The 12,297-nt window shown below is 35.2% G+C and overlaps 1 protein-coding gene across 1 annotated transcript in view; it reads left to right on the top strand.

Moving 5' to 3' along the window:
* EML5 (EMAP like 5) overlaps positions 1-12,297 on the top strand; it is a 110,817-nt gene that overhangs the window by 59,625 nt on the left and 38,895 nt on the right. The window contains exons 17-25 of the mRNA XM_055809733.1: positions 1,041-1,141; positions 2,994-3,196; positions 4,263-4,374; positions 5,120-5,247; positions 7,072-7,213; positions 8,934-9,086; positions 9,932-10,063; positions 11,067-11,155; positions 11,946-12,122. Of these exons, the coding sequence (XP_055665708.1) occupies positions 1,041-1,141; positions 2,994-3,196; positions 4,263-4,374; positions 5,120-5,247; positions 7,072-7,213; positions 8,934-9,086; positions 9,932-10,063; positions 11,067-11,155; positions 11,946-12,122 (1,237 nt within the window). The remainder of the gene's footprint in view (positions 1-1,040; positions 1,142-2,993; positions 3,197-4,262; positions 4,375-5,119; positions 5,248-7,071; positions 7,214-8,933; positions 9,087-9,931; positions 10,064-11,066; positions 11,156-11,945; positions 12,123-12,297) is intronic.

The raw sequence follows: 12,297 nt of genomic DNA, 5'->3' as shown, positions 1-12,297 counted from the left end.
AGCTTGGCTTCTCTGAAGGTAATGGTTTGGACCTTTCATTTGTCTGCTTTTTATGTGATTTCCGCCCCCCCCCCCCCCCCCCCCCCCCTTCTAAAATTCCTTTACTCTCTGAACCCACCAATCTCACTTAATTCTTTTTTTAAATCAAACTTTAACCAGTTTATACTGGATTAAGTTTCCGGAGTGTTTTTCCTCCTACCTACTCAAAGGAATTGAACAGAATTTTTGAGAGCAGCATCTATACTTTGAAGATTACATTGTGAGTTTGGAAAGAAAGTGGTTCATGCTTTTACTACTATTTCATTCGGTGGTCTGAAAATGATGGAAGGCAAAAGATTATTGCCACTGTTGGACAGGGAGCAAAAATTAGGCATTAGAGGCTCTTTTGTATTTTAAAGAAAAAAACCCTGCTGGTAAGCATTGCTTTCCTTGCATAGGTAGCAAACAGTTGAAAGCTCTTTTTCAAACTGTAGGACTGAGGAAAAGCATTGGTTTTATAGAAGCATAGTAAAAAACCAAAAACATACAACAAGTTTTAATGGCTTTGGAAACAACTGAAATTTTCCATTTAAAATGGATGTAGCAGCATATATTTTAATCCAACAAGAAAAACTGAAAAATTAATTAAAGTTGGATAAGAATAGAAATTTATTTTCAAAACAAGAGACTTTCAAACAAGATTTACAACTTTACACCTGTAAATTTAATTATGAGCTGTCAGAGGTCTAAATGGCATATACTAACCTGAATGGAAATACATATTATTATGCAAATAAAATGCCACCTAGTGGATTGCTGAAGTAGCATAATCACTTGCCTTCTTTGGAAACTGAAGGGTAATGAAATAGAAAGTAGAACAGGACTCAGTAAGTTAGTTCATCGACTTTCTTCCTCTTCTTAATAAATTATTGTTAAAGATTTGGAAGTAAATGTTAACAAAATAGAGGAGGTTTACATTAACAAAAAACCTTTAAACCATAACGTATTTTAAAATATGAATAGTTATATTTTTATTTAAAATATTTTGCTTTGCATTTCAGAGGAAGCAAAGATAAGATTTTTGTGGTTAAGATTAATCCTTATATGCCTGATAAATTGATTACAGTTGGAATTAAACACATGAAATTCTGGCGTAGAGCAGGTAAGGAAACTTTTTCTGTTATTTATACTATAAGAGAAGCAGTATTTATACTTTGTTTCATGCATTAAAGGCAAATGTTTTCTCTAGATGTCTCTTAAGTTAGCTTGCGCTAGTAGAAATAACGTTAATTGGCATTATGGCAGTAGTGGGAATTCTTTTTCAGATCAGTTTTCCATGGAGCTAGAGCTACATAGGTAGAAAGGACTCTGGGTTTCCTGCTGGTTTTATATCTAATAATAATATAGCACATCTGAAAATGTTAGAGCTGCTCTAAAATCATAGAATGGTTTTTGGAAGAAGGACCTTCAGAACATGTATGTTATAAAGAGGCACAGATGTAAATAAACTTAAGGTTATAAAAATCCACATACAAAAAATTCAGAGAAAGTTCTGGAAGAGGATACATGTGCCATTTGAGACATGTTTGTTTAGATAACTCTGCTGAACTTGACAATTAAAGCCCAAGATAAAGCAGCTTGCTTTATCTGCTTGAAAAATTTTGAAGAAAAATCTATTCCCTGAGGAGTGTGAACTTCATTGTTTCAAAGCTCAAAACATATGTAAAGATATATGGCCACAGAACACTAGCTTATCTGCTAAGAAAGTTCTAATTATTCGTGCAGAATTTATGCACATCGACTCACATGAGTCCCTGGTAAAGATTAATTGTGGAGAGAAAAGTCTGTGATGAAAAAATGACACTAGTTTTCTCAGTTCTGGCTCCAACAGAAAGTAATCAAGTTTGCCTGAGAGCAAGCTGTCAAAGTCTATATAAATTATTAATTTTAATATTTAAGCTTGCTATCTATAGAAAGAACAAAGTGCGTTGGAGTATTTACTGAACAAATTACTATAAATTCTTTAGAAAGAAATCTTAACTATGATAAAAGCCTGGAGATGGTGATTTTGATTAAAATGAAATTGTTTAAAATGCTTCTTTTCTCTCTGGCATTGCTCAGTCAGCAGGAATCAAATTTCTCTAATGCTACAGCCCATCTGCGTGAAACCGCCATGGCACACTGGGCAAGGCAGTCACCATCAACCAGACTTAGCAGTATTAGTGTGAGGAGCAGAGTATCAGTGCACTTTAACAAATGTCAAGGCTCTGAATTCTGTGCTAGAGCAGGTGCACTTGATGTGAGAAGTGACACCAAAGTATATGCTTTGGACTGAATTTCCATCAGTGCCAAGTGATGGCATAGTGGTTCAGAGACATTGCCTCTCTAAGCGTGAGAACAGTATGATGTGTCAGGTCCTGAGGGCCTTCTCTGTTTCTCTGAGTATGAAGTTTCTTGGAGGGTCATAAAAATATAAATCTGACTTTCTAGCCAGAAGTTACTATACTTCATACCTGCCAAGTGATTTTAGATATAGTATTTCAAAGAATTTTAAAATTTACACAGCTGTAACATTTCTATTATCTAGAGGCCAATATAGAAAACGTCTAAAAATAAAATCGGAAATTCTCTCACTGAAGGCATATCATGAAAAGGGTGGGATGTCAAGATTTAAGCTTCTTTTTTTCAAGTTAATTTCATTAGGAATTTCTATGAACTTTGTGGTAGATGTTAAGTTTTTTGTTTAGATGTGAGTTTACAAATGCACTTTCTCTTTGTATGTCTGTGTGGGTATATGTACATATTCAAGTAGTGAGTTAAAAGTAAGGTTTTTTTCTTGAAAGATGCCAAATGGTAGAAAAAATTTTGTTTTGTGAGAACTCTTCTCAGGCTCAATTTTTTGGGGAGCACCGGTGAACTAGAAGAAAAGGACTTGTTACTCTGGGTAAGGTTGTATAGTTTTTGGAAAATAATTCCAAGCAAACATCTGATGGCTTATTTTTTGTTTGAATCAGGAGGAGGACTAATTGGGAGAAAGGGCTGCATAGGTGCATTGGGAAGAACCGATACAATGATGTGTGCAGTATATGGCTGGACTGAAGAGATGGCATTCTCTGGAACTTCCACCGGGGATGTGTGTATTTGGAGAGATGTGTTTCTCATAAAAACTGTCAAAGCACATGATGGTCCTGTGTTCAGCATGCACGCATTGGAAAAAGTAAATAAACTGCTCATTTTTTTTTTTGATGTCTGGACAAAAAAGTCTGTGAATTTAGACCTTTCCCAAATTCAGGAATCCATGGCTTTATTTCCATTACAGAAGAGCCTTGTGAGGTCCAGATTCAAAATAGTGTTTTATGCATGTCTCTAATTCTTGTTATGTAGCGTACTGTTTCTCTAACCCTTGTGGTCCAGCGACATCTTATTCAGTAATTTTCATGACCTTTTACTAAAGTAACAATAGTAACTTATGATAAGTAGAAGTACTTTCTGATTTAAGCATCCAGAAGTTTAATGCAGTATGTGAGCTTGTGAGAGAGGAAGATCATACGCTTACTATTTTGTGCTGTAATTACCATCTACTAGTAGAACCATTCAGTCTGTAGATCAGCAAGTACTCTTTCCTGATTGTCAGCTTATGTTAGTGAGTGTTCCAGTTAGATCACTTGTATGTTTGAAGTGATGTGTATATTTATGGTTTGCTAGGTTAAACCCAGTTACTCTACCTTTTAGTATTTGAGTTTCAGCATAGTAGCTTTGGACAAAGCATATGTTATTCATACTGCAAGAACTAATTACTCCAAAAGAAAGTATTAATTATTTGGTATTAACTATACCTGTTGCTTCATTAAATAGTTGTAAATAATTTTTGAAGACACAATGGCACAAATATGCATATATTTGAACAATTTAAGCACTAATCAAATTTTTGTGAGTGGTCTAAGTTTGGTTTGGAGTAATGAGGTGAAATGCCAAAGGGTTATTGAGGCTAAATACAAAGATAAACATTTCAGTATGTGAATTAATTTTTTCTAATGTGGTAGAAGCTTATTGGTTAGAACCTTTAAATCCAGCACATGTACATGGACTGTACAGAACTGTGCTGCCTTCATCAGGAGGAGAATTCAGTCAAAAGCTCCTGATCTTTTCATTTATAACATCTGTTGTTCTGTATATTACAGTGTGTTGTATATAATCAGTTTTCAGTATTGGCAGGAATCACTGGAAAATTAAGGAAAGATAATTGATTATAACTTGTGATATTTATTTATTTATTTCTCCAGGGATTTGTCACTGGGGGAAAGGATGGGGTAGTAGCTCTCTGGGATGATACCTTTGAACGTTGTCTCAAAACCTATGCCATCAAAAGGGCTGCTTTGGCCCCTGGATCTAAAGGTAACACAGACTTGATGCTATTTTTTTTATTCTATTTAAAATACTTTATGTAAACAACTCTTTCTGTGGAATTGCTTCCCCAACAGGAGAAAATCCACAATTGACATGATGAATACTAAAAATGATTTTTTTGTTTTGGAGAAAGAAGGGGAATTTAGAATTGTGGTCAGTTTTGTAAGATATTAGTACGTTTTATGACTTAATTTTCTGTAAATGTGTACGTCTTTAGAAATTTAAGAAGATTTTCATTCCTATTATTTCTACTTCTATTTATTCTTGATCTTACAGTTTTCCCTATCTGATAATTCTGGATAGCCTTTTCTTCACCCCCCTCCCCCATTACATTTGGTGTGTTCTAACGTATATGGCTTGATTTTTCAAAAATCATAAATGGAAACTCATACCTGTTTAACAAAAAAACTGGGTTTGAAGGTGCCATAAATGGTAGTAATATGTTTCTATAGTTGATACTTCACATGCACATTTTTTCACTAAGATTGCCAATGAGTCAGGCTGATTAAACTTCAAAGATAGTTCGTTGAGAAGAAAGATTAGTGTCAGTTGGTAATCATTAAATACACCCAGATGGATCCAAACATGTAAGTTCTTCCATGCAGGAGTATGTTTTTACATGTTTACTACTGAGTATCTTTTTCTACAGTGAGACGTAATGTGCATATATGTGAAAAATCCTCTTTAAGACATATTTGAGAATCTTCTGTTGTCTAACATTTTAATGTTCTAGGTCTCCTTTTGGAAGATAATCCTTCTATACGTGCCATATCTTTAGGACATGGTCATATTTTAGTGGGCACAAAGAATGGTGAAATACTGGAGGTGGATAAAAGTGGACCAATAACTCTGCTGGTTCAGGTACATGTTAAATATCAATCAAATATTCCATACCACAAACACTTGTTTTTTTCAAGTAAAGACTGTTGTGAAATAACAAGCATTTAAATTACTATTGAAGTTAGTGAGTTACTGTCACTTCATAGAAAAAATCTTTTTTTTTTTTTTTTTTTTTTTGCTAGGCTAGATCATTATGACTCCTCAATGAGAAAAACAGATCACAGAATTTCATGAATTTCATGTACTAATTTGTTCAATAAATTTATCCTTTCAAACAGGCCAAGATCATATTTGTTTGGGTTTTTTTTTTTAAAAAGCATGTGAAACAGTGGATTCTCCACCAAATCTCTTATTAACTTTTTCTGAGTACTAATTACTCATTATTTTTAAAAGTTGCCTTCTTGAGGGTTTTTTTTAGATTGTCTTTGTAATTATGTAAAAAATATTTCAGTTTCCTTTGCCATACCAAACAGACTGCATTTCTTAAGCCTGACTGCCAAACAGATTTTTTTTACATTCTGTCATCATAGGAATTTCTTTCGTACTTAAATAAAAATCTGTGGATCTTTTAATTCACGCTTCTAAGTGGCCACTGCAATATGTAAAGAACAAGATTATTACGAATTTTTAAAAGAATATATTAGAACTTTAAGGTAAAGAAAAAAATCTGCATTACAGAGTCATAGAATAGTTTGGATTGGAAGGAACCTTTAAAGCTCATCTAGTCCGGCCCCCCTGCAATGACCAGAACATCTTCAACTAGACCAGGTTGCTCAGAGCCTTGTCCAACCTGACCCTGAATGTTTCTGGGGATGGGGCATGTACAGCCTCTCATGGGCAACCTGTGCCAATGTTTCACCACATTCATCATAAAAAGTCTTCCTTGTATCTTGTCTAAGTCTACCCTCTTTTAGTTTAAAACCAGTACCCCTTCTTCTATCGCAATAAGCCCTGCTAAAATATTTGTCCCCATCTTATAGGCCCCCTTTGTAAGTACTGGAAGACTGCAGTAAAGTCTTCCTGGAGCCTTCTCTTCTCCAGATGGAACAACACCAACTCTCAGTCCTTCCTCATAGCAGAGTTTTTCCATCCCTCTGATCATTTTTGTGGTCCTACTCCCCGCTTGAACAAGTCCGTGGTTTTGCTGTATTGAGGACTCCAGAGCTGGACGCAGTACTCCAGGTGGGGTCCCACCAGGGCAGAGGGGCAGAATCACCTCCCTCAACGTGCTGGCAGTGCTGCTTTTGATGCAGTCCAGGATACAGTTGGCCTTCTGGGCTACAAGTGTACATTGCTGGCTCATGTCCAGCTTTTCATCCACCGGTACCTCCAAGTCCTTCTTGGCAGAGCTGCTCTCAGTCCCTTAATCATCCTAGCCCGTATGGATACTGGGGTTGCCCTAGCCCTGGTGCAGGACCTTGTACTGGGCCTTGTTGAACCTCATGAGGCTCACACAGACCCACTTCTCGAGCTAGTCCAGGGCCCTCTGGATGGCCTCCTGTCCCTCGAGCATGTCAACCACACCACTCAGCTTGGTGTCATCTGCAAACTTGCTGAGGATGCACTTGATCCCAGCATCTATGTCATTGACATAAATGTGTGTGAGGATTATTTCTGAGGCAAAAGTTTTCTATAGTACTAATTACTATAATTTGCACTTCTGCTCTAAGTAGCAGATTGAGGTTTATTCCAAGTTCTATGTTTCTACTCAGGTATTTCTGTATTACGCTCCAAAGATATGCATGTTCTCTGTCCTTTTTTTTTTTTTTTTTTTTTTACTTCCTTAAATGTATTATTTCATATTTCAGTTTAAAATACAAAGTCATCTGACTCGTGTTTTTTCAGGGTCACATGGAGGGGGAAGTTTGGGGTCTAGCTACTCATCCTCATTTACCTATTTGTGCCACTGTAAGTGATGACAAAACCTTAAGAATATGGGATTTATCTCCTAGCCATTGTATGTTAGCTGTTCGCAAATTGAAGAAGGGTAAGATGCTTAATATGAAAAAATATTTAACTGAATTCAGTTGATATTTGTTAGCATTATGAGTCTTTTGAAAGCAAGACTGAATAAATACCTTTCTTTCCTCAAATTATTTTATTGATGCTATGTTCACAAGTTATGTATCCCTTAAGCTAAATAATCTCGTTATGTAATACTGTTCTTAAGATTATTTGTAATTGTAAGATAGTTAAGTCAGTGAATTTATGATAAAAGTTACATAAATCTGCTGTGTTATTGCAAGATTTTTGAACACTGGAGAACTTCAAATCTAGAAATTTTTGGAAGAAATCTTAGATGTTGAATCTCTCCTCTTTGTGAATGTCAAGAAAAGAGAACAGACATAAAATTCTTACTCATTGTATACTATGTAACTGAATTTATTTTGACAGGTGGAAAATCTGTTGTAAATGACATCATATAAGGAGACTTTTTTAGGATTAGACCAGACTGGCCTTAACAAGCTTTTAATGCTGTATATACTTCACTAGACAAGGGAATACAATAGGCTTTACCTTTGATCCAAACATTATAGGAAGCTCAGTTGAAGATGATTTGGATTAATAAAGTAAATGTAAGGTCATGAGCTGGCACAAACAGGGATTAAACAAGAAAGTTTTAAGTTGGTGAAGTCTGCTCCAGTCTTAAACCTGCTATTTCTTAATATTTTTAAGAGTAGTTTTGGCAAAAAAAGGACTGTGGTGACTTCATTTCCTGATGAGGCACATTTTGAGATGCTTTGGTGATCTTAGAAAACACGTGTGTACTGTACAGAAAGAGCTGGATGCTTCTGCGGACTGCAGTAATGGAAGTGAGATAATATTTGGTAATTAAAAAAGGCAAGACTCAATGAAGAAAAAAATGTCTGTGTAGCTGAGGAGTAACTGAGGAGCGGAAGGCTCAGGATGTTCTAGCTGATCACAGGATGACAATTACATGTGATAGTGAGGTATTTTTCCCAGGATGTATTGAAGTATTAATGTAATTTACCAGAGACTAATCAGAATATTTTTCATCTACACTTCTCATCTGCGTTCAGATGAATGAAATAAAACTGGAAGTTGGGTATGGAGAAGGAGGAGCAGCAGGATAATGAATGAGAAGCTAAATAAAGGATTACTATCAAGTTAATCAGAGGAACAAATAACAGGGAAAAATATTTATGCTAATGGAAAATTCTGTCATGGAAACAAATCTATATAAGCTGACCATAAATAAATTTAGATTGGAAATTAAGCTGGTTTTCAAGTGAAACTTGACATATTTATTAAAAGGATTATATGACACAGTGATCGTGATAGCAAATGACTGGATTCTGTGAGTCCAGAAGGTCTTTTCCAGCTGTGCTCTTTCCCAGAGGAAATGGTAACAAACAACTGGCACCAGATGCTAAGGAGGGCAAATAAAAAATATACATACAATAGTGATTAATCTGTATTACTAATGTAGAATACTGTCAATTAATGTGCAGATAAATCTAATCTAAGATTCTGGGGTTGTGTAGTTGTTGATTTTCCAATAGCTTCTGTGTGCTATTGCAGATGTAAAGCTTGAAAATTATCTCAGCAGCATCTAAAAAATTTCATGAGACTATATATTATAAGAATAGCTTTGGTTTACTGCTAGAAAAATAAATCTAAAAGAGGGATTATGCACTGTACCTGATTTACCTGAAGTAAAAATACCCTTTCTGTATTCCTCATAGGAGGTAGATGTTGCTGCTTTTCTCCTGATGGAAAAGCATTAGCTGTTGGTCTCAATGATGGAAGTTTTTTGATAGTTAATGCAGATACCCTGGAGGATCTCGTCTCTTTCCAGCACAGGAAAGATGTTATTTCAGAGATCCGATTTTCTCCTGGTAAGTAATTTAAAATTAATATTTTTATATCAAGGTTGTTCAAGCAAGCTTTATAACCTTTAAAAGATAAAAGAAGCAGTGATATGTAATACTCTTTTACATGTAACAAGTTAGCAACACTAATATTATTAACATTTTGAATAATACTGGGTGTGAAGTCCTATATTTCTCATTTAAGGATGAGATTATTGTAATAGGTTTGCTGATAGTAACCTTCTGAATGCAACAGTCAGTTTTAAATCACGAACATCCCGCAGCCTCCCTAGGTCCCTAGGGTTCCACTTTATGAGCTGCATAAGTTTGGCTCTTCACTGAGGTTACTGTTAGCTAATGAGAGTGCTTGAAACTGATGTGTCAGAAGTTCTGGCATCATCTTTTTTTTTTTTCTTCTTTTTCCCCCTACAGCACTCCCAGTGAGGCTAGGTTTTTTCAAACAGTACAGCTCTTATTTAGGAACTCAAATGTATGACCTAAATTAATAATACTACTTCAGTGAAAATACTCTTCCATAAGAAAAATACATGCTAATTACTGATACCAGTTCTCATGCAACATTACTATTCAGTCGTCTAAGCCTTACCACTCTCTTAAGTGCAACAGATGTTTAAAATTTCATCAAATAATTTTTATTGCTTGAAGATGTAATGATATAATGGTTGTATATTTCATACGAATTTTGATTATGTGATATCAACATTAGTCTGTCAGGGACTGTGTATAAATTAGCAAGCTAATTTCAGAGAAATATTGAGTGGGTTATAGCTAAATCCCAGAATGTGCTTGTGTTTAATATATGGAGAACTATGATTTTGAAAATCTCTTGTGTTTCTACTGATGTATTTTAGGGGCTGGAAAGTACTTAGCTGTGGCATCTTGTGACAACTTTGTAGATATTTACAACGTAATGAGCAGTAAACGAGTAGGAATCTGCAAGGGAGCCTCCAGCTATATCACACACATGGACTGGGACATAAGGGGTAAGCAGAATTTATTCTAAAAATCTACTGGAAGTTTGATTAAATTATAGACTAAATACAGTACATCTACAGTATGAATTTATGGTATCAGTGACAGAGTTATTTCTTCAGTTTATGAATATGCTCACAGCATCTGAACAAATATAAATAGTAGTAAAAATAATGGTTTTAATATATTTAGAAGCTGTGCAATTTCAAGTAAAATAGATTGTCTCTATAGATGGGTTTGGGTTTTTTTTTTTTACAACTTCTGTGTTTATTGTTTGACTTCTACTTCTTGAATAATGTGCTGCATAATGCAGTTGCATCTGTAGCACAGGAATATGTATCATTGTCAAAAACAGCAGAAAGACTGGATTTCCTGTCTTCCTGGGTCTTAATATGTGATTCATTTAAATATTAACTTTAGCAGTTTCTTACAAAAACAAGGCAGTGCAGTGATGCAGTCTGTTAGTTCCTGCTCTTACGCATCTACTTGATTGTTTTTGAAGCAGTCTAGTTTAATTTGAAAGTGTTATAATTTAGCTTCCTCTGAGAATTTTGAAAACAGGAATGGGACAGAAACATTAACGAGAATTTCCCTCAGAAAAATAGTAGTATAAAGGCAAGCAGAAATTAGCTGCTTGGAAGCAGCCACTGGCCAGGTAGCATATGTGCTTCTCAGTCCTGAGAGCGCTTTGCATACTGGTCAGGCAGTTGACACAAACAAGCTCTGAATTAGACCTAGTACATTTTGTCTACCATCTGATGGGACAACCATAAACAGGAGAGAAGTGATGCATTATTGCAGTCTTCAAAGAGAGGAGGAAGGACTGTGAATTTAAGGGGTCAAAGAACTCGGATCTATAGAAGTCCATACTTCCAGGTCCACAGTTTGTGTGCAAATTTTTCCATTATTTGAAAACAAATAATTTGTGTAATATTGTTATCAACAATAACTTTTTTTTTGTAAAATGGAATCTTCTATTTAATGTTAATATACAATATGTAATGTGTTTTACAGGGAAGCTTTTGCAAGTCAACACTGGTGCTAAAGAGCAGTTATTTTTTGAAGCTCCTCGTGGGAAAAAACAGACAATTCCTAGTTTAGAGGTGAGGAAATAGACTGCCTTCTTAAATTGTTTGCCAGGTAGAGTTATGATGCAACTGTCTATGCCACAAAAGAGGGAATGGTGTATAAAACTACAATTATAACTGATCTGTTGAAAAAGCCTCTGTTTAAGCATTCGCTGTCCTTTATCCTTTTTTGCAGCCTGTTCAATTAAATAATGTAATCAGAATGATAAAATGCAGTGGGGATATCACATTTGTCTCGTCTGTTAAGAAATGGACGCTTGGCTGACACATGCACTCATGAAAATCTCACTGGACTTCTATATGCCTCTTTCGGTACCTAAACACCTTTGAAAAGCTATTGCAGATTATTTAGCCCTAATCTTGCTGTGGAAGACTTCATGCATGTCTTTATATAACAATGCAATACATAATTTACATAGGCCAGTGTAGTGCATTGTAGCTATAATATTGATTTGTTTTCTCAGACACAGAGCATTGTCATAGGGCAGACAGTGAAAATGGATAATTCTCAAATAATGTTTTCTATGAGGTTGAAAAGGTAGGGTTGAAAAAAAAATTTTTTTTTCCAACCTGGAAGGGCAGGTAAGGTCAATTTATTTTTTTTTAATAGTTCTAGAGGTTTTAGAACTGGAAGTTAATAGAGGTAAAATTAAGGGTCTCTAATGAAATCTTGAACAGTCACTATTAAAATATTATCTTTTAGATGTGACATACCTTTCAGTGCAAGGACTTTTTCTTGAAATAAGGTATGGAGAAAACTGCCTAGGAAGAAGCATGCTCTGTCTCAAACAGATTGTTTTTGTAGGTAGAAAAGATTGGCTGGGCATCATGGACAAGTGTTTTGGGCTCTTGCTGTGAAGGAATCTGGCCAATAATTGGTGAAGTCACAGACGTAACTGCTTCATGCCTCACTAGTGATAGTAAAGTATTAGCCACAGGAGATGATTTTGGATTTGTGAAACTGTTTCGATACCCTGCTAAAGTAAGTAATTTTCAGCTGTTCATGGAGAAGATTGAATAAAACTGCCTTTTCAAATGTGTAAAAATTCATCACTCAGAACAAAATAATGCTTTTATACTTTTGTCCTTATGATCAAAGAAGGCATTCAATATTACATTGCAATGCATTAAACTTTCAGAGTAAGAATGACCATTCC

The sequence above is a fragment of the Falco peregrinus genome, chromosome 1 (assembly GCF_023634155.1).
Source record: "Falco peregrinus isolate bFalPer1 chromosome 1, bFalPer1.pri, whole genome shotgun sequence".
Taxonomy (NCBI): Eukaryota; Metazoa; Chordata; class Aves; order Falconiformes; family Falconidae; genus Falco; species Falco peregrinus.
This window is presented reverse-complemented; position numbering and strand designations above follow the sequence as displayed.